General features: G+C 37.3%; 1 protein-coding gene across 1 annotated transcript in view; it reads left to right on the forward strand.

Moving 5' to 3' along the window:
* Positions 1-23,374, forward strand: part of LOC126236010 (ryanodine receptor) — a 702,826-nt gene that overhangs the window by 662,705 nt on the left and 16,747 nt on the right. Inside the window, exons 94-99 of the mRNA XM_049945018.1 lie at positions 3,656-3,782; positions 8,594-8,713; positions 9,170-9,430; positions 11,936-12,066; positions 19,836-19,994; positions 21,134-21,194. Coding sequence (XP_049800975.1) covers positions 3,656-3,782; positions 8,594-8,713; positions 9,170-9,430; positions 11,936-12,066; positions 19,836-19,994; positions 21,134-21,194 — 859 coding nt within the window. The remainder of the gene's footprint in view (positions 1-3,655; positions 3,783-8,593; positions 8,714-9,169; positions 9,431-11,935; positions 12,067-19,835; positions 19,995-21,133; positions 21,195-23,374) is intronic.

Raw genomic sequence — 23,374 nt, forward strand, 5'->3', positions numbered from 1 at the left:
GTTGTTTTGATTTTTCAGCAGTTTGGGGGTATGCTCCTCCCAGATGAATTTGTTATTAAACTGAAATCCCAAGATCTGAACACTATCAACTTCCTCTACTTGTTTGTCATCATATTTTAGGCATATACTCGTAGGAAACCTCTTATAAGTCCTAAACTATATGAGCTATGTTTTTTTTTTCAAAATTTAATGTCAAAAGAATTGGCTAGAAATCATGTATTAATGGCCTTGTAAATTTCATTAACCCATCATTTTAAGATTGTACTTGATTTAACAACAATATTGTGAAAAGGATAGATTGCTACTCAGCATATAGTGGAGATGTTGAGACTCGGACATACTTTCAAGACTGCTATACATTTTATCTTTCGGCCAAGAGACCTTCTTCTAATGTAGAAAACACACACACATCATATAAGCACAACTTGCATGCCCATGACCATTGTCTCTGGTCTCTGTGGCCAGTCTCCTAAAATGTATAGCAGTCTTTTCAATGTGTCTGTCTCTACAATTCAGTGTCTCCTCAGTATAGTGAGTAGCGATCTATCCTTTTCATAATATTGTTGTTATTCCTTCATGTTGGATTTTCCATTGTTTGATTATACTTGATTAGTTATTTATTTTAATGTCTGTATCATCTGCAAACAAAACAAACTTGGTATCTTTTAATGTTATAGATGAAGGTAAACCTTGCGAATGCCATGTGTAGTTATTTTTCAGTTGAATGATGCCTTATAACTTAATACACGTCTCTTACCTAATGACACCCTCTCTTTCCATCATAGATATATGGGCAGCATTTCCTGTTGTATGACAATATTCTAATTTACTTAAAATGATATTATGATTTACACAATCAGATACCTTCGACAGATCACAAAATATGGCAGTAGCATGTAATTTACTGTCTACTGAATTAAACACATTCTCATTTTATGTCAAGATAGTCTTCTTAATATCAGAAGCTTTTAGAAATCTGAACTGTGACTTTGACAATATATTATTTGTTGTCAGATGGTTAAGAAGTTGATCATATATTACCTTTTCTAGAATTTTCGAGACTGCTGGCAAAAGTGAAATTGGATGGAAATTTGATGGTATTTCTTTATCTTCTTTCTTAAATAAAGGCTTAATTTCAGCATATTTCAAACATTCAGGAAATGTCTCACCGATAAATGACTGGTTGCACTGGTAACTTAATTAATCAAAAAAAATAATAAATTTTTGAAAATGTAATGTAACTGGATGGATAAAAAAAAACCTACTCAGCAAGCAGCAGCAGGAGAACAGACATAAAAAAGTTATTATGTATACAAGCTTACAGAGCCAGTGGCTCCTTCTTCTGGCAGAAGGGTTGAAGGGGAAGGAAAAGGAATGGCGAGGTTTAGGAAAATGGGTAGAATTGAGAAAAGTCACACAGAACCCCAGGTCAGGGGAGACTTAGCTGATGGGATGAATCTCAAGTCTTTATTTCTCATCCCATACCGTAAGTCTCCCCTGACCAGTGTTCTGGGTGAGTTTTCCGAACTCTACCCTTTTCCTAAACCTCACCAGCCCTATCCCTTCACCCCTCTTCCTCCCGCATCAACCCTTCTGCCAGAAGAAGGAGCCACTGGCTCCGAAATCTTGCATACGTAATAACTTTTTTTTGTGTGTTCTCCAAATGACTTAATCTGCACTACAATATAAAGGAATGTCATCATTTATCATTGTAAGAAAAATCTCAAAAAGTACTTAATCTGTTTACTTCAGATTTTTACATGATACTCTAATAACAATTTAGATGGACAAAGACTGTATTTTTAATTATATAATATATAAATATATATGTAATATGTAAAGGGAAAATATTGTTGCCAGAAACCTTACTTCAAATTTTTATGTGATGCAGTGACAAACATCCAGCCTGACAAAGGCTATATATTTCTTTTAAATAATGATGTACTGCTTTTCTGTTGAAACTGACCGTGAGGAAGAAAGTGGTGAGCTGTGCTTTGACAATGTAAGGTTTCAATTTGTTTCTCGCAGTCAGTTTCAGCTACAATATGAAGGCATGCAAGACATTAGGCAAATTGTTTCTCCCATATACATTCTTTGTCGTTATATATAATTTCAAACAAAAATTGTATACTTGATGATATGCTATTTTGTTTTCTTTCTCACTGTAAATTTTATAGAAAACAGGAAAGTTATATTTATGGTTTATCAGCTTATGATTAGAATACTACTACAGAATCTGAATCATGTGAAACTTTGTAATCCTACTCATTTTCAAGTTAAAACTGTGTGAAATGCTGCTACTTAAGCTGTTATCCTCAGATATCCAGCAGCTGCAGAGGTTTCCCCTACAACCCATACACCAGTGAAGCAAACCAATTAACTCATTCATTCTAAGCTACATGAACCCCCAATCAAGGTTTCATTTGCAATAACAATAAGGCTCAAGCTCAGAAAGAGGGAAGAAGGGGACAGAGGGGTGAGGGGGAGGAAACAGACACAGAGAGAGGGAGGAGGAGATGAACAGAGAAGGGGGGAGGAGGGAGAGGAGATGGACAAAGAGAGGAGGGGAGGAAATGGGGAGGCAGCAGGAAATAGAAGGAGTTTATGATATATATCTAATTTTCATAAATATTTAGCAATTGCGGAACGTTGCAGGGTTTGTTAGTATGTTACTAAATGCAGAAGCACACTCTTTAATTAACTTTTTTGATATTGTGTCATAACCACTAGAATTTTTTTTTTTTAATTTTAAAGGTTTTGTGGTGGACATTACTTCTACTGGTGTAGTGAGGGCCATATTCATATTACTGAGTTGTTTGTATTGACTGGTCTGACACATTCTATGACAGTATCTACTGAACCTGACAACTTATCATCTTATCAGTAACAGTTATGAAATGCCTGTTAAAAAGTTTTGCAACACTTCACACCAGTTACCAATGTATCATTTTCTCTTAATGCTATCTACTCCCCTTCATTTTTGCTTCTACCAGTCTCCTCCCTAACTGTATCCTATATTGTTTTTATTTTGCTGTCGGATATGATTATCTTCTCTTGCAGTGCCTTTGCTTGTATGTCCATATTACTGTCATTAATATTTTGCAAAGTGTTGCATTTTTGAGTCATGCTATGAGCACTGTATACATCGATCAAGGTCATGTCTTTGAGGAGTGTCCTAAAATAATCAGTTTTTGGCTTACTGACTACCCCCTTGAATTCAGATTTTGTAGATTTTATTTCCTGTTCAGTATTAGCATTTAACAAAAGGAACTGCATGTCATGGTCAGAGAGGCCGCAGACTATTGGTTTCTATAAAGGTAATATCAATGGCTGTTAGTGAACAGTTAGCTGCACCAGTTGGAAAGTGTATGGCAGGAATCAAATTTAATCATAGCAACTAGCAAATTCTTACTGGAAAAGCTTTTTAAAAAAATCTGCATTGAAATCACCAGCAGCCACTTTCTCTTTGTTTTCTGCTTAATGTCATATGTTCAATAATTGACAAAAAAACGGCTTATTACATGTTTTTCAGCATACTAAACGAGGTTTTATCATATTGTTGTGCTTCTTATCTTCTGCATTGTCAGCTACTTCATTCTTGTGGTGGTTATGTCAAACTTTTGGAAGGTAATGTGTTGCTTTTTGTGTTCAACAGTGGTGATGCAGCACGCAAAGCTGCAGCTGCAACTGCCGAGGCAGCAGTACAGCAGCAGGCTGCAATGGCAGCTGTTGAAGCGGAATCCAAGCAGGAAGTTGTGGTTGAACCATCAGCAATGTCCCAGGTCAGTCACTCTTCTTAAAAACTGAATAAATAATGTGTGTCAGTGATGGAGAAGTTCAGTTGTGCTGAAAAAGATAGTAATACCTTTGCCCAATATTGCTGCTCTGAGGAATAAATACGTAATGTGAAAAATAAAGCACCATTCAATGTGAAAAGCAGCAGAGTATTTGGTACTGCATATCCACTATTTAAAGCATTGGCTTGTGTTTCTTGAAGGTATATGTATTATTTGAAAATTAACATGCTCTTCATTTCTTTTGTGGGATAAATAAGGTCACCAGCCACATTAAATTAATATGTTGAGGGGTTCCACTACGTGAATGTTAACAGTACAGTCAAAATCACTCCACTACACCAATAATAAGGATAAATCCATATTCAAACTGTATCACCTTGAGGTGGTGACAAAATTAACTGATACAAATGTTCATTTGTGAGAGAGGGGGCTGAAAAAAATTATCACTTAATCCAATTGTTGAGTTGCCTTAACCTCTCAAGAAGTCAGAACCATTGGCTGTGTTCTAGGTCAGGCACTCCTCTTAAAGGAAAGCCGGGAGTTAGATATGTGTGGCTGTTTTAAAGGAAGTAGTTGATTTCAAAATTTAATTCCTCAGAAGCTGAAGAACATAAAATGACAAATCCACCATTAGCTGAAAAAGAAAAATTTAAAGTTCTTTGCAACCAACTTGAGTACCAAATGTGTAACAACAAATGGCAAAATGGGGGCTTCTTTCTTACTACTGACAAATCGTGGCATACGTTGTTTTATTTATTTACATACTAACAGTATGCACATTCTGTGGATCCATATGTGGGAACATGTCACTTTAATGTGGAGCATATCAGTACATCGAATATAAATACTAATGAGTCTGGTCCCACAATGATAACAGTGCAACAGTAATGAAATGAATGAAGGACCTTGCCTAGTATGGCGGTGCGGGTCTCCCGCATCATTCCCCTATGCTCTGTCAAGGAGTATGAGACTTCGGCAACAGTAATAGTGGTAACGATATTAGTAATAGCAACAGTAGTACTGTAAACTTTACAGAGAATGATATATTCAGTATTATTTTTCCTTTACTGTCGTAATCTGAAATACATATTTTCACAGATGTTAGTATAGAGGGTTATGCAGTTATAGCTCAAACATTATATAAAATAAGGAAATTAGTCACAGGAAATGTGTTTAAGACATTATTATATTGATTTAACTGACGTTTCTCTTTAATTTTTTGTGAACAAGAGAGCTTCACTTACAGATTTTTATTTGTTACTGTTAACGAATACTTCTACAGAGTAAAATAGGGTATCAAGCAGGGCCTTCTCTCTCTCTCTCTCTCTCTCTCTCTCTCTCTCTCTCTCTTTTAGTACTAAATGCTTTGGCTCAGAAGGGTGTCATCTTTTCTTTTATTCACAGTTATTCTCATGATGTTGACAGTCAGTTTCATATGGAGCAGAGTTATTTACAACAGGCATACTGCGAAGTGCTAAATTGTTTGAATACATAACAGTGCAAAGTTCAGGCAGATACATTACTGATCATTATTGGTATATGTTTTTTGCACACTAGAATATCCTTGTCACCTATCACCTTTGTTATTTGTAGTACAATTGAGTCCATTTAGTGTCGAGGAAATGATACACTCCTGGAAATGGAAAAAAGAACACATTGACACCGGTGTGTCTGACCCACCATACTTGCTCCGGACACTGCGAGAGGGCTGTACAAGCAATGATCACACGCACGGCACAGCGGACACACCAAGAACCGCAGTGTTGGCCGTCGAATGGTGCTAGCTGCGCAGCATTTGTGCACCGCCGCCGTCAGTGTTAGCCAGTTTGCCGTGGCATACGGAGCTCCATCGCAGTCTTTAACACTGGTAGCATGCCGCGACAGCGTGGACGTGAACCGTATGTGCAGTTGACGGACTTTGAGCGAGGGCGTATAGTGGGCATGCGGGAGGCCGGGTGGACGTACCGCCGAATTGCTCAACACGTGGGGCGTGAGGTCTCCACAGTACATCGATGTTGTCGCCAGTGGTCGGCGGAAGGTGCACGTGCCCGTCGACCTGGGACCGGACCGCAGCGACGCACGGATGCACGCCAAGACCGTAGGATCCTACGCAGTGCCGTAGGGGACCGCACCGCCACTTCCCAGCAAATTAGGGACACTGTTGCTCCTGGGGTATCGGCGAGGACCATTCGCAACCGTCTCCATGAAGCTGGGCTACGGTCCCGCACACCGTTAGGCCGTCTTCCGCTCACGCCCCAACATCGTGCAGCCCGCCTCCAGTGGTGTCGCGACAGGCGTGAATGGAGGGACGAATAGAGACGTGTCGTCTTCAGCGATGAGAGTCGCTTCTGCCTTGGTGCCAATGATGGTCGTATGCGTGTTTGGCGCCGTGCAGGTGAGCGCCACAATCAGGACTGTATACGACCGAGGCACACAGGGCCAACACCCGGCATCATGGTGTGGGGAGCGATCTCCTACACTGGCCGTACACCACTGGTGATCGTCGAGGGGACACTGAATAGTGCACGGTACATCCAAACCATCATCGAACCCATCGTTCTACCATTCCTAGACCGGCAAGGGTACTTGCTGTTCCAACAGGACAATGCACGTCCGCATGTATCCCGTGCCACCCAACGTGCTCTAGAAGGTGTAAGTCAACTACCCTGGCCAGCAAGATCTCTGGATCTGTCCCCCATTGAGCATGTTTGGGACTGGATGAAGCGTCGCCTCACGCGGTCTGCACGTCCAGCATGAACGCTGGTCCAACTGAGGCGCCAGGTGGAAATGGCATGGCAAGCCGTTCCACAGGACTACATCCAGCATCTCTACGATCGTCTCCATGGGAGAATAGCAGCCTGCATTGCTGCGAAAGGTGGATATACACTGTACTAGTGCCGACATTGTGCATGCTCTGTTGCCTGTGTCTATGTGCCTGTGGTTCTGTCAGTGTGATCATGTGATGTATCTGACCCCAGGAATGTGTCAATGAAGTTTCCCCTTCCTGGGACAATGAATTCACGGTGTTCTTATTTCAATTTCCAGGAGTGTATTTCCAGTTGTTACTGCCAGATCTTTATCAGGTCCAAGTATACTGATCGTCTTTCAGCTTTTGACATGGAAAAAGAAAACAAATGAATGTTGCACATGGCAGTGCAAATGAAATAATTAACCTTCAGCAAATAACTGTCTTGCTCAACTGTTACTGTAGGATTTTCACACATCCAAATTCTATCTTTTGGTGATTAACGTTATTGGAATGGAAAAAAAAAAATGTTGGCTCATTCAGAAAAACTAATTGTTCTGAAAAATTTGCTGCTCCCATCACCTATAGAAATGCAGTGCAAAATTCAAACCTGTTGTGGGCATCATGGTGCAATAAGTGCAACAGCTATGGCTTCAACTGTAGATAGTCTTCCAGCTATACCAGAGATTGAGAAATGTCTGGTTTACTGTACACTCAAGTTATGAAGAGAAAAGTTTGAAACATGGTGCTTCATTTTCAAGAGATGTGTGTACTTATATTTAATCCAGCTCCTGCCTCTGTCATGACTTTACTTAAGAAAGTAGCCAAAAAAAATGAAGAAGTTTCCACTTTGCTATCCCATCATATGTTACCAAGGGAAGACTAAAAGTTTAGAGGTGTAGCTAAGTCCTACTGTGTATAGCTAAAACACAGTTAAAGGTGCATGGAATATTGTGCTCTGCAATTTGGGTATAACTTTTAGTGATGAAAACAAATTATATTCTTGTCTTGTTAGCTATTATTGTGAGAAAAGCCTAACCACCCCACATTCATCTGCTGTCATCTGTCATCACAATTTGTATGTTTTTACTATCCTAGAATTTCCTTTGTCAGAATATTTTTGTCTGCTATCATTTTGGTTACTTAAAGTACAGTTGAGTCTATTTTCTTTATTAATGTCATCTGTCAGTAGTAAATACTGCCTATATTGAAACCCTACAGAAGAATGCTGGAGATTAGATGGGTAGATCATATAACTAATGAGGAGGTATTGAATAGAATTGGGGAGAAGAGAAGTTTGTGGCACAACTTGACTAGAAGAAGGGATCGGTTGGTAGGACATATTCTGAGGCATCAAGGGATCACCAATTTAGTATTGGAGGGCAGCGTGGAGGGTAAAAATCGTAGAGAGAGACCAAGAGATGAATACACTAAACAGATTCAGAAGGATGTAGGTTGCAGTAGTTACTGGAAGATGAAGAAGCTTGCACAGGATAGAGTAGCATGGAGAGCTGCATCAAACCAGTCTCAGGACTGAAGACCACCACCACAACAACAACAACAACAACAACATATTGAAACCCCTAATAAACAGAATGGTAATGAGCAGAAATTAATGTAGATTTAAACAAATTATGGGGTTAGCATTCAGAGTATAATAAGCAGGCAAAGATTCATATATACTGAAAAATTTAACTCTGTCTCTGTTTCACTACCCCAGTTTCTGTGGTCATGTTTGAGTTAGTTGATTTGTTTGTGTCTTCATTTTGTTTCGTTTATTGCAACTGACCATTGTTTAACCAAACATGATTTCTACTGTTGGACTTAATGTTAGTTCTCACAACTTATCGATATGATATATTCTTGCAACATATTTTGTGTAAGCAAAACATATCTTGAACGGTACCAGCATCATGGCAATTTTATTTGTGCCTAATAATTTAACATAGAAAACAGTATTACCAAAATACTTAGTACATGTTACTCCATGTTAGGGCAAAAGCTTTGCAGATTAAATTATCAATACTGACTATTGTTCTTTTATCTTTAGATTGACTTCAGCGAGTATACAAAGAGGGCTGTAAGTTTCCTTGCACGCAACTTCTACAACTTGAAATATGTTGCTTTAGTGCTTGCCTTCTGCATCAACTTCATGCTGTTATTTTATAAAGTGAGTACAGTAGCTTTAAATTTGTTTTTAAGAAACTTCTGAAAGTATATTAAGAGTGGTATTGTAGGCATGCATAGAAACAGATATACAACACTGTGTGTGAGGGAGTTGAACATTGTGGTTGGACAGAGCTATCCTCTGGTTCTTCATGGTAAAGCAAGCTGATACTAGACACTGTGAATTTATCTGAAGGTGGACAGACATTGTGTATCGAAACAAAAATGATCATCACTGTGTAAAAAGTGCATCAGCAGATTGTAATAAAAGACGTTTAATAGTTTTATTGTTTGTTAATGTAATGAAGACATCTGAAATGAGAAATCAGTAATAACCTAATCAGTTGCAATAATAGCTTAGAAACTTCTTATTTTGAAACACCATTCGTTGTCCATAGGCTAAAGTTTTGTTGCTCATGATATTGTAAACTGCATTAAAATTATCAAATAACTCTTCTAGGTCACAACTCTTGGTGGTGATGATGACGAAAATGGCAATGGCTCAGGAGAAGAAGTGGCTGATTTAATGGAAGAACTCTCAATGGAAGTGAATTCTACAGAAGTGGGAAGTGCAGAAAATGGAAGTGGTGAAGAAGAAGAACCCTTAGAGCTAGTCCATGTAGATGAAGACTTTTTCTACATGGAACACGTGTTACGATTAATGGCATTATTGCATTCCATAGTCTCATTAGCAATGCTCATTGCATATTACCACTTGAAGGTAAAAATCATTACAGTTACTACATTTTTCGTATTACTGAGGCAAGGAAGCCTATAAGGTTTGAAAATATGATAGAATGGATAGAATGGATAAAATTATATTTTTTCGATGATAAGTATATGTAAAAATTCAACACAGTGGGTAAATATTCAGGTAATAGGTGGGAAGACTACATGTTAGTAAGTTTTTGTATAGAACAATGAGGAAAGGGTACTATCTCATAGTGAATATTTTTATACTACGAAGTTAACGTTCAATCTGTTACTATTTTCTAGTTTGGCATAAGCAAACTTGTCAGCAACAGTTCCTTTTTTTTTATTTTTAGTCGTCTGTTAATTATTTAATGTAGATACAGACTGAAATATAAGAAGATATTAGGCTAGAATAGGTTTATCATTCACAAGTATAGCTAAAGGCACCCGTAATTGAATGACTGCACAAGATTAACATCTTTTAATGTGGGTCCCCATCCTATATTAATTGTTTGCAGGATGTCATTTTCCACTTGTTGTGGTAGAAGGTTTTATTCTGTTATTGCAATATAGGCATTACTCCATTTTTAAGCATAAATATTTAATGCTCTGTCACAGTGCACATATAAATTACAAGTAATGATAAACTTGTAGGGTTGCATCTCACTTACAGCAATGGACATAACGTCTGTGATCACTGATACAAGTAACATAGTGCTTAAACTTGTGCTATTCACATGCAGGTTGGAAAACAGGCTATTTTTCAGGCAGCATGTGAATAACAAGTAACTTTGCTTATTTCAGTAATCACACCTGTTAGTTCCATTGCTATCAATTGGGACACAACCATACATTATCTAATAAAGTCTTATCTAACTAAGAGAAAGTAGTGTGTACCATTAAAAATGGCAAGTTGAACACACTGACATGAATTGTGGGGTTCTTCAAGGTTCAGTACTAGGACCCCTTCTTTTCTTGATTTCTATAAATGACAGAAATACTGCTCCCCAATCTCAAAGATAATTCTGTCAGCTGATAATACATCTGTTTTGTGCAAGCATAAAGATTATGACCAGTTACAAGTGTTATGCAGCTGTAGTACAAATGAAATCATTCAGTGCTTCAATGAAAGTCATCCCAGTGTCAGCACCAAGAAAACAGCAGTAATGGTTTTTAATTTCTGCAGACTTGCTGATTTTGAAACAGTTTTGTACTGGAACTGATGCTGATTTTAAAGAGAACCATGTAAAATTCCTAGGAATAAAAATACATGATACACTTCAGTGGGATATGCACATGTTCCATGTTCACTCTTTGATAAGCAAACTGGTTGGCTCTGAGCACTATGGGACTCAACTGCTGAGGTCATTAGTCGATAAGCAAACTGGCTAAAAGTACATTTGCATTAAATATGCTTAGTGAATACTGCAATCATACCCATGTACTACAGACTGCTTATCATGCTTTGAGTTGTCCTGTATAAACTATGGAATAAAAGTATGGGGTGTCTCAACACAAGCAAACCTTTACAAGCTTTAAAAGTTATAGAAGAAGGCTGTAAGAATAATTTGTGGTGCCAAACCAAAAACAGGGTGCAAGCTCTGGCCTTCACAAACACATCACTGGAAACAAAGATCAGTTTCATCTCATAAGCCATAGAAATGCATAGTATCAAAGAAACCCACTTCATGCAGAACTGAGGTTTTCCAATGGATTGTGGAGTTCAGTCACATCTCTCCTCCAGCAAAATTTAAAACCAGACTAAAAGGGTATCGATTGCCAACCCAAGCTGCTCAACAGATGAGTATCTCTGCATTGTACAGGATAAAGATAATTTTGTATAGGCTTAATACAAGTCTGTTAGTACTGTTAAATGTAATCACCTGACAAGTGTTAGTTGCAAAGGTGAAATCTTTATACTTCCGAATCAAAGTCTCACGTATAACTAAATTACTGATAAACCTGTCTTGCCATATCACAGTTTGCTAGAAAATGTATGTAAAAAATGTGTATGTATATTCGCTCATTATGAAATGGCAAATTCATAAAATCATTTAACATTGAATAAAGTTATTATTAGTATTACAAGACATCATTACTTATAACTTATATCTGTGCCATGGTATGGCGTCAAATACTTTTTCATACTTGTCAGTAGCATAATGCCAAATTTGCAATTGCTGATTCAAAACTTCAATGGCCATGAGTAGAAAATGAAATCCCTTGCATAAGATATTTCATGTAGCACAGTAGTAATGGAGGGAAAGAAAGCTGATGAACTGAGTGGATGGCTGTGTGTGTGTGTGTGTGTGTGTGTGTGTGTGTGTGTGGCGAAGAGAATAAATGAATCTGTGAATCTGTATTTTGTGGCATAAATATTTTATTGTGTAAGGGATCACATTTCACTTTATCTTTCATTTTTAAACATTTTTAATTTAATTAGCTAGTATTGATAATCTTCTGACTTTCTTTCTAAATATTCAGTTAGTGTCATTTTTAAAATCTACTCTAAGTTTTAATTGTAAACTAACAGGTACCACTGGCCATATTCAAAAGAGAGAAAGAAATTGCCAGGAGATTGGAATTTGATGGCTTGTACATAGTTGAGCAGCCAGAGGATGATGATATAAAATCCCATTGGGACAAGCTGGTGATATCTGCAAAGTAAGTTTTAGAAAATTGATTACCTTTGTTTGATAAACATGACTTTGTATAAGCTTTACATAAACATGAGAATGGAAGTGGAAAGAACATAAAACAATGATTCTGAACTTGATAGACGGTAGTGCTTTGGGATATGTAATTCTTCTACACTGCTTTGGTGTGTTTACTGGGGCAAGTTAAAACTGTCCTCCAGACTGGGGTACCTCCCTTTTGCAGGCTGTGCTACCAAAGCACACCTTGTACACTAAATCTAAGTTTCTGTACAAAAAGCACAGAAGCCCTCCCAAGATGCTGTAGAAGAAGAATTGACATAGGAGGATGTGTTCGGTTCTCCTTAGCATGAGGCATTTTACTGAGAAGGAATTCTATTACTTTGTCGAGTATGTGCATTCTTGATTTTACGTGACAACTTAAAACTGTGCCCTGAACATGGACTCAAACCCAGATGCCTATATTTTCTGGGAAGTGCATAACAGACTTTCAGGGCCTTTACATGCTTTTACACACCATTCTGTGGATGTTTGTCTCTTTCAGATAGTTTTGTGAGTCACACTCTAACTTCACTACCTTGCATTTCTTTGGGAGTCTGGTTCTCCCATAGCACCCTTTTGTGTGTCTCATTTCATGTTTAATTTATGAAAAGCATACCGTTGTGGGTAAAGTGCTAAATGATTTGTACCTCAGTGTTCTGTAAGAACATATTTCTGAAAATTTTTAATGTAATATTATTCACATTATATTGTGAGTTAATTTTTATTAGTACTGGTGCTGCAAATCATAAATAAAATAAATAAAACACCAATTATGGGTTACGCCTGTTCCCAACTGTTACCCACAAGACAGGACAAGGTGCGGTCTGTGATCATGAGATGTGTGATCATCATTTGCCAATTCTCCAGCAGTTATTGCCAGTAGATGAATTCTGATGGTGCTGCTGCTTCTTTATTTGGGCTGCTTCTCGTTTGGCCTCACAAAGCTGAGTAGATCCTGAGACCTGAGTTTCTCCCTTACAGGAATACAGCCAGGTGATGTTGTCAACACCTGCCACTGATTCAGACCTGTTAAGATCTAAGGAGATACTGGGAATCAAACACCAAAGGCAGTGATGCTAACCATTCAGCCACAGAGGCAGTCTGAGATCATATTATTGTTATTTGTATGTGATGTCTATTTCTGCATGTCTCATATATTTACTGAATCTGTAGAGATTTTATAATATTGGAACCCTTGAAGGATGCACTCCTTATACACCATAAATTATGTACATCATAATCCCCAGTTTGGACTTCACTTAATAAAACGAGAACTTTCACAACTTGCCGCTTGAAAGTATAGTTTGATTTCCTCTCTGCATGGAATGTACATAGCCATTTCAATAGAAATTCAGTCATTATTTGTAGGGTTCCCTTGTCACAATTTTTTCAGGGCAGACACAGTTTTTTTTAAATTGACCTTAGGTCCCCAAACATTCTTTGGCAACAGTAAAATATCCTAGATTTTCATTTTATGTAGCTTGGCCTTTGTGTCCTATTTTTAAACTAATCTCCTGACTTTATAACAGCTTTCTTTCAGAGCACTGCACAAATTTGCCTCAATATGATTTCATTCTCTTTCCTGCGAGTTGAATTAATATTAAGTTCTACATTTTGTCGAGCTTGTCCAGCTAGAGATAGAAGTACTTTTTATTAAATTTCCCTTGGTTATTTCTGTTACTGCATACCCTTGAGGAGTGTTGGCATTACACTTTATTACGTTGAAAAATTGAGCTGTGTCAAGTCTCAAGTTAATACATAATATAGATATTATCAAAAAGTCATAGGAGTTCTGTTCCTATGAATAACATTACATATATGGACTTACGTGCTCAGTTTCCACAGCAGCATTGTTGTTTGTGTCTATTATGTTGCATTTTAGCAGATAGTCAATTTCATTACACACTGTTATGATTTTGATAAATGATATTCTTTTGTAATGGGGTAACTTAAGTTCAAAGCAAATTATGGAAGACTTCTCATTCATAGAGAACAAGGTGAGAATTTTGACTATATAGTTTGTGGTGCAAAATTTGTCATTGGAAGTGGAGAATGAACAGACATTATCCCTTTCAGTCACACATTTTCAATTTTCAAAATAAAAGTTTGAAATTTGGCATACTTTTGATAATTTTGAATACAAAATTTCCTAATTTGGATAATCCGGAAGCTGGATCTGGATCGTCCTTTATATAGGACATGGTGACTGGTGTTTTTCTTTCTGTTGCCTCCTTCTTATACTCTGACCATGAATTAGTTACTGCTAGATCCAATCCATGAGTGAACATTCTTAGATTCCACTTCTTGGACCGTTTTTTAGGGATAGTAACAATATGTACACAATATCTATAGGTAGAAATTACATAAAATTGCGTAATATTTTTTTATTAGTAAAAAAAGTACATTATATATATGTATACAAACAGAATAATATTATTTTGTGTGAAATTTTGTAAAACAGTTTCTGTTTTTGGATGTGCACAAATGTATATTGCACTTCGAACACAAAAAACAAGTTTTCCCTTTGCAGCCCTCATTCTTACACCTATCTTGGGTATTTTTTGTACTCACTTCTGGTAGGTGGTTCATTTGCTCATACCGTACATCAATCATTGGCTTGATAGCTGCAATTCGTTTGTGATACAGTGGCCCAGAAGGTGATGCCTCATCACTGGATGGCCTTCCTCTCTTCTTGGCAGGGGTTTTACCTCCAATTATGAGGGCTTCAGCGACATACTGTCTGAAATGGATAAGATCCATGGTATCTTTCTTTGTAACTTGTTGGCTGGCAGCCTCCTCCTTATATTCTGACCATGAATTAGTTACTGCTAGATCCAATCCATGAGTGAACATTCTTAGAGTCCACTTCGTGGATCTAATGAATGTTCTGTACAGTGACAAGAGGAAATTTAGTTTGTCAACTCCTCCCATGCTGGCATTGTACAGTTGAACACATTCAGGCCTGGGAACGTCTATATACTTTCATTGTCTCTTGTCCCAATGACGACATGTATCAGCACTATCTTTTCCAATAAAGTTTGATCCTAAGGTGACGCATGAGTTGTCAAACCATTTGGTTAGTATAACACCATCCATGCTAAAAACTTCATCCACTGATCCTCGGGGCAATTTCTTCATTTCAGAATCAGATTTAAATGGAGATTTCATAAACCTATCGGTTCGAATAGTCCCTACATCATAAATATTTTTCTTCAACAGCCACTGAAAAAGCGAATAAGTACTAACGAAGTTGTCAAAATATACCTGACAAAATGGTGTATTTATTCTCTCTGATAATTGCATTACTATTGCTGCCCCAAGCCCAAACTGTGAATATTCTGGCTTTATTGGAGTGGTAGAGCCTTCATATATAATAAAGTCGAACATGGTTCCACTCTCACTATATAAAATAAAAATCTTTACACCCCATTTTGTCGGTTTATTGCGTATGTATTGTTTTACGTCTAGTGAACCTTTGAATGGAACCATTTGTTAGTCAATACTTAGTTTAGGTTCAATTTCTAGTTCACTGCATCTTTTTCGGATGGTGTTGTAGATAGGATGAACTTTCCAGAACCTGTCCTTGTTGTCTGGCTTTTCCTCATCTCTTACACCATGAAAGCACATTCTTAATTTTAAAAATCTGTTGAGTGAAATCCCAGAATCAGCTATGAGAGGAATCTGTAATTGTGGCTCCCAATACATGTGTACTTTTGGATACCCTAGATTACCCATAGCTAAATGGATCCCTAGAAAAATCTTCATCTCATGTACTGTTGTTGGAGCAAAGTTGGCAATATTATTGTGCACTGCATAATAATTTGTACAATACACCATCTGCACAATTAGGTCATCTGGTATGTACTGATGAAAAATTTCAAGAGGATTCAGTGTCGCAGGTACTTCATTTTCTCCTTGCTGCTCAAAGTGGTTTCTAACAGCTGAATCATATTCTCCTCTCAACCATTTCACATTCATTTTCTCGGTCAAATTCATGTTTTTAAAATATTGTATTTAATGTTGGACACATAAATGTAATTTCTTCTCCATCATCTTCTCCCAGATCTTCTACAACGTCAGTTCTACCAGCCTGTGAACAAAGTCTCATTTGCAGTTGTGGGGTAACTTCACATTCGACTTCATTATTGTTTGAAGTTGTAATGACTGGACAAGTACCATCTAAGGCTGGGCCTTCTGTCTCTTCATCCTCTAAAACAAAGGGAGAAAAGAAACGAAGGTTGTAAGTCTCTATAGTAGGACAAGAGAACTGCCGAGCCAGATAACTAGATTATTACTGTATCATTACTACAAGGTTTAGAATAACATAGTATGCATGATAATAGTTAAGTCAAAAGATAGATAAGAATCGGCTACTCACCAAAATTCTCAATATCAATGTTTTCATCATCACATAAATCCTCTATCTCAGAAAGATCTCCTTTTTCTAAAATATCACATATTTCATCTGCACTTAATTTTTCTCTATCTTTTCTTATCACAGCATTTACATTGTCCATTAAACATGACAGAAAAGAATCGTCATCCATTTTATGTAGATGTAATAGTAAGTATTGATATTAGAATGCCACAAACGTTCAGCACAATGTCAACATAACCTTGCAACGAAATGGCCACTTCTTTATTCTGTTGTTGCCGGCTAGTCACAGTGTCCTATATCTATCACGTTACTTCGGAAAGCTCTCACAAGTTTATTTCAAACCGAAAGTCTGTTTAATGTGTTTAATATTAAAATAGTTTATTATAATTTAAATAAATAATATATGGGGACATCCAAAAGGAATACGAATTAAAAAATATATAATTTACTTTCATGGGTTAGTACTCTTTGATCTCCATGCTATATCGTTGGTTTAGAATGCTGCTAATAGTTCTATGGATTGGCGCTAGAGTGCAGGACCTGTAGGAAACTGTTTAGTCGTCTTATAAATAGGACGTTGTGACTGATATCTTACCCGTTTTGAAATTATACACATTAAAATCAACAGAATCCGTATCGTCCTAGATATAGGACAGGGTGACTGAAAGGGATAAAATGCATGTGAAGTCAAACAGACATGTAGATGTTGTACATAATAATATAGAGACATAAATTTCCTAACTGCCAGTTTGTGAAAACAGTTACAGACCTGGAAAAACAATTTGCAAGTCAAGTAGCTACATCCGCTTATCACAGTATGATGCACAACCATTGTTTTAGGTTGATGTATTGCACCACTAATAAAACTAAATCCCAAAGTAACTATAACTCTTTTGTAATGTGAAACTAAAATAAATTATCACAAATGGAATTAAACTAGCACTTACAGCTTTGAAATATTTTGAGGGGAGTTGAATTGAGAGGAAGAGACCAAACAGCAAGGTCATCAGTCTCACCGGGAAGGAAATCGGCCATGCCCTATCAAAGGAACCGTCCCAGCATTGGCCTGAAGCAATTTAGGGGAATCACAGAAAACCTACATCAGGATGACCAGACACAGGATTGAATCGTTGTCCTCCTGAGTGCGAGTCCAGTGTACTAACCACTGTGCCACGTCGCTTGGTTTGAAATATTTTGAGTCATGTTCACAGTTGATGCCCCTCATAGGCACAGGGTTTGTTGATGTGTACTCTGAACTTTAATGTGCAACTTCTAAGTTTTTGTGAGTGAACGTTTTTGATTGTTTTACCTTTTTTCATTTTTCCACGTTTTTTAAAAACTAAACTAAACTCCTCCCAAACAGGCCATGAAGGCCCAACAGTACTGACCAGCCGCAATGTCATCCTCACCTCATAGGAGTCACTGAAGGCGGATATGGAGGGGCATGTGGTCAGCACACAGCTCTCCCGGCCCTATGTCAATGTCCGAGACTGGAGCTACTACTTCTCAATCAAGTAGCTCCTCAGTTTGCCTCACAAGGGCTGAGTGCACCCCACTTACCAACAGCACTCAGCAGGCCGGATGGTCACCCATCGAAGTGCTAGCCCAGCCTGACAGCACTTAACTTCGGTGATCTGATGGGAACCAATGTTACCACTGCAGCAAGGCCATTGGCTTCAAATTTTTTAGCCTGATAATATATAAAAAATTCTTCTCATACTTGTGTTGCTTTAAATCTAAATACAGATCTGATAATGGTAGTAGCCAAAACAACATTTAAAGATGTATATTAAGCAATCTAGACAGTTTCGTTCACAAAATATCTCAAACAAACTTATTATTTAAGTAATTATCAATCTTTCCAGTCAAGTGGATTTCAGATTTGTCCTTCTACACATTCTTTATCTATATAAGGTCATTGTAGTATCTCTCATGACCCTACTTCACCATTTTAAGTTTCCTGTCCAATAATGTTAATAATCTTCTGCCTTGTCTAAATAAATTGGTAGTATGACCATACAGTTGATTTTTACTTATGTATCATAGAGTTTTTGTATGTTTGTACAAAAATGGCCCCACTTTGCATAAAAATAATATAGGAAACTTAAACATATGTTCTTCTTCACTTTCATGCACAGAATACTACACCTACCAGCAGTAGCAGTTTTCAGATTGCCCATCTCAGCTAAGCTATTTCAGTTAATACACAACACATTTCTTGAGACACTTTTGTACCACAGACATAAAACACATCGCATACTGTAGGCAGCTGGTACCATTAGGCCGCTACAGTTATGTAGTCACAACACTCAGGACTCGACAAGTTGAAAAAGTTCACGTGTTTTTACATCATTATTTCACATTGCAGCCTACAAGTCAGGAAGAGCAAGCTACACAGCATTTACCACTCTTTTATTATAAATTGTCATACTTTACCAATCCCCAAGGTACCCGCAATTGTACCTTACCATTAAAAGATTTTGAAGCAGTTATAGTCTTTCAGCAATTTATGAGCCTCCTATCTCCAAGTTCTGACTATTATATCTGTGCTTGCCCACCTGCAAGTCGTTATCATGACAGAACAACCAAAACATTTGAACCTTGTTTTTGCTGATACAAGGCAATTCCCTCCTTCTCATAGGGTCTCTGTCATATTGATATTACGAGGTGCTTGTTGGGCACATTCACTTTCGTGTGTCATCATGGTCATGAGCTTGCCTTAGTAGCTAAGCAGCATGTCTGACTGCCACACAAGACCCAGGATCTTTCATTGGTAGGAATATTCACCCTTATGATGACAACTGAGGCTCTGTTTTAAGGACAAGTAGCTACTACAGTTTTACTGATGACATGCCCCTCTAGTTTTGTCTTTAGCACGGAGCATCACCCAGTCCCTGAGTTAATTGCAATGCTCATATATAATCACTGACCCAGTGTTACTGCTCAAAAAATTCTCAATTGTGTTGAACATCTGATAGTTTTACTCAGTTGGTTGGGCCATGCTGATAATTAATTGTGTTATTCACATTCTATTGACTCACTTGAGAGGATTATTTCTTTGGCTTCTGAGGTAACAATATTCAGTACATTATTCTGTATATAATAATGTCATACACGGAGCAGCAAATATTCAAAAACATATCGCATACATAACAATAGGAGAGTGGTAATATTGATCACTCTTTCATGAAAAAATGCGTAATATAAGGCCTTATAAGCTGCACAGAACACTATATGTTGCAGGAATTTGGGTGTTGACATTTTTTCTCTCTCTACTTGTTTTATTGGGGTGACTTAAATTCATCTGTTTTATTACTTTACAACATAGTCCTGTGACTGCAAATTTTTAATCTTTTCAGGTCGTTCCCGGTTAACTACTGGGATAAATTTGTGAAGAAAAAGGTCCGTCAAAAGTACAGTGAGACATATGATTTTGATTCCATCAGTAATTTACTAGGAATGGAGAAGACATCTTTCAGTGCACAGGAAGAGGAAGGAGGATCTGGCTTCATCAACTTGTAAGTGTTTCTTTAGTTGTGGCATTCCTCATTTCAGTGTATCTCCACTGCAACTAAGACCTAATTATATTATCTTCACAAGGGTGTTCATTGTGTACAAAATAAAAAGATAATCTTTTGATACAAAACCAAAAACGTAAATTTGGAGTAGTGTACTTAAAATGTATTCTGTCTTATGGAAAATCAGTTGTATGTCAGAAAATTTCAACAAATGCTGTTGGTTGAATGCATGTCATGTCATACTGTTGTTGGAACTGTAAGAAAGGAGAATGAGAAAACAGAATGTTCATTTGAATGCTCAAGCTACAGTGGATTCAGAAATGTACATTGCAACTTACTGTCATTAATGAGCAAATATTTATCAGATAAGGAGAAGGCTCACTTTAGTGTAAAATACTTGTAGGGAATGAAAATAGTTATCTGAATGCCAGTAGTTTGCCAGAAAGGATGTGAAATGCTTATGCAGTCAAATCTTATGCGGCTACAAGCAGAGTGATTTGCAAATCCTTACAGATTGTTATTCCTGTTGTCATCATGGTTAATGGTAACTGTGGTGTTGTTACTACTACTAGTAGTGAGGTAGTGTTAGGGGTGAGGATGACAGACAGGAAAAAGAATGCAGAGATGCATAAAATATAAGACTTACATTCCCAGGGACATAATATTGAGTGGCAATGAAATTTTTTGACTTGTGTCAGATCAGGACTCAGCTCAGCATCATTATATTTTACTGTCTGCCATGTGAGGAATCCTCCAATGCAATTCAAGTTTTTTTCCATTTTGGTACTTCTATCTTGCAGTTCCTACTCAACATAATATTGTATTCAATATCAGAATGTCGTTATGAGTGTCATTCAGTTTTAACTACAGGAAGTGTCATTACAGAGTACTTTCTACTGTAGAATGAAAGAAAGATGCAGTATGGTTGAGATTGCAGTTTTAATCTCACAGCACTAGCTAATAGAATAGATTCATGTGTAGTGCATGTCTAATGACAGCACATATAAGGAAGTGCTGAAACTGAAAATGAACTATTGTAGCAGGCCTATGCAGATGTATATTTGGCTTCTTTCCCTTTAAAAATATGTAAATACAGAAATTTTCAGAATTTTGTTAATCTATTGTGTATTTTTTTCCAGCATTGCAAATATTGATTGGAGGTACCAGATTTGGAAATCAGGTGTAACAATAACAGATAATGTAAGTACTGGTTTTGGTAATTTGAATTATGTTCCACTGGACATTTGCAGTATAGCACAGGGTTTCAGAAAAATTCTACAACTACATTCACATTATAAATCCACCATATGGTCACAGCATTTTCCCCTCTTGTTCTCGTCATGACTACTGCACCAGAATAATGATCTCATGTACACTGTTATAAGTTCCCAAATCTCTCTAATTTTACAATTTTTAACCTTGTATTTGAGTGTTCATAGGGAAATTAAAGTGAAAGAATAAGGAAGTAGATGAAGATGAGATGGTAGACGTGAGCTGTGAGAAGAATTTGACAGAGCACTAAAAGACCTAAGCAGAAACTTGACTTTATGTATGGCTGAATCCTTCAGCTGTATTTAAAGTTCTTGCCTAATTTTCCACCAATTTCAGCATTACAGTGCATCTTCTTAAGGTCCGTTTATGGTAAACTGGACAATCATGCAGTTAACAGGCTAAGAACCATAGAACACCTCAATAGGATGCACAATTAGATTGACGTCCATGATGATGTATCCCTTCCTCTCTGTGTGTGGTTTTTACAGTGCCAGCAGATCAACTAACGTGATGTTGATGTGCTGGCACAGTCAAGGTCATAAGCAGGAAGGAAGAAATACATCACTGCAGGCATCTGTTTGATTGTGTCCTCTAACAACGTGTATTATGACGGTTACCTGGTTATCATAGAGGTGCCTGAAAATGATATGTGGTGCTGGAATTAATGCAAATAAAGCAAGATCTTTAATATAGCTGAAGCATTAATCCATACATAAAAATATTGTAATAAATCTGTCATTCCGTGATGTATATGAAGATGTATATACAAATGTAAACTGAAACATGGCACCTGCAGTAGATGATATTTCCTCCAAATTACTAAGCTCTTTCGGTGAACCAACCATGATAAAACCATTCCATTTGTACCTAAGATAAGTAAGACAGATAAAATATGTTCAGATTTCAAGAGAAACAAAATAATTCCAGTTGTAATGTAAATGTAACAGGTGTGAATATTACCATCAGTTTGATAAGTAGTGTTGCAAAATATTAACACAAATTACTTACAGAAGATTGGGAAGACTTTTAGTATGTCACATCATGGAAAATCACTGTGGGTTATGAAGAAATTTAGGAGCACACAAGCCAATACTGACTACAAAGTATCTTAGAAGATAGCCTGAAGAGAGAGAAACTTACATTTATCAAACAATGGAAGATCCAGGATGGAATAATGACAATATTATGAAAAGGATAGATTTCTACTTACCATATAGAGGAGATGTGTAGTTGCAGACAGGCTCAACAAAAAGAATGCTAAACGTGAAGTTTTGGCCAAACGGCCTTCTTCTAAATTAGACACACTCTCTCTCTTGCTTTCTCTGTCACACACACACACACACACACACACACACACACACACACACACACACACACACATAACCACTGTCTTTAGCCGATGAGGCAGCCAGAGGCAGTGGTCGTGTGTGTGAGTTGTGTTCCCATGAATGTGTGTGTGTTGTTTACTTAAGAAAAGGGCCTTTTGCCCAAAAGCTCATATGTTTAGCAGTCTTTTTGTTTTGCCTGTCTGTGACTCGGCATCTCCATAATATAAACATACATTTATAATATTTGCAGGTCTAGAAAAAGCTTTTGACAGTGTTGACTGAAATAACAACATGAATTAAGATAGATTGCTACTTACTATGCAGAGGTCGCATAGAGCAGTGGACAAGCTCATTTACAAATAGACTGTAGGATGTTTTTTAGCTATTGAACAACATCCTTCTCAAATGAAGAAACACTCAGACATATTTATCTGACAAAAGATTTTCTCAACAATCTACTTGTAAACGGGTCTGTTCACTGCTCATTGTCTCCTCTATGTGGTAAGTAGTAATATAATCTAATTTATATTGTTATTCCATTCCAGACGTCCCATTATTTATCGACCGGAATTGAAAATCTAAAAGAAGCAGGGATTAAATAAAGGGAGCAAAATGTTAATATACAATCTGTTCAGAAACGAGACTGCAGTTGTAAGAGCTGAAGGGCAGGAAAGGTAGTCTGTCGGTACAAACTGTGCAGACCGTCATTCAATTATTGGAACCTGCACGAACTTGATATGATGGAACCACACTACATGAAAACTCCCTTGAACAGTTAAT

Source organism: Schistocerca nitens, chromosome 2 (assembly GCF_023898315.1).
Source record: "Schistocerca nitens isolate TAMUIC-IGC-003100 chromosome 2, iqSchNite1.1, whole genome shotgun sequence".
In the NCBI taxonomy this organism is placed as follows: Eukaryota; Metazoa; Arthropoda; class Insecta; order Orthoptera; family Acrididae; genus Schistocerca; species Schistocerca nitens.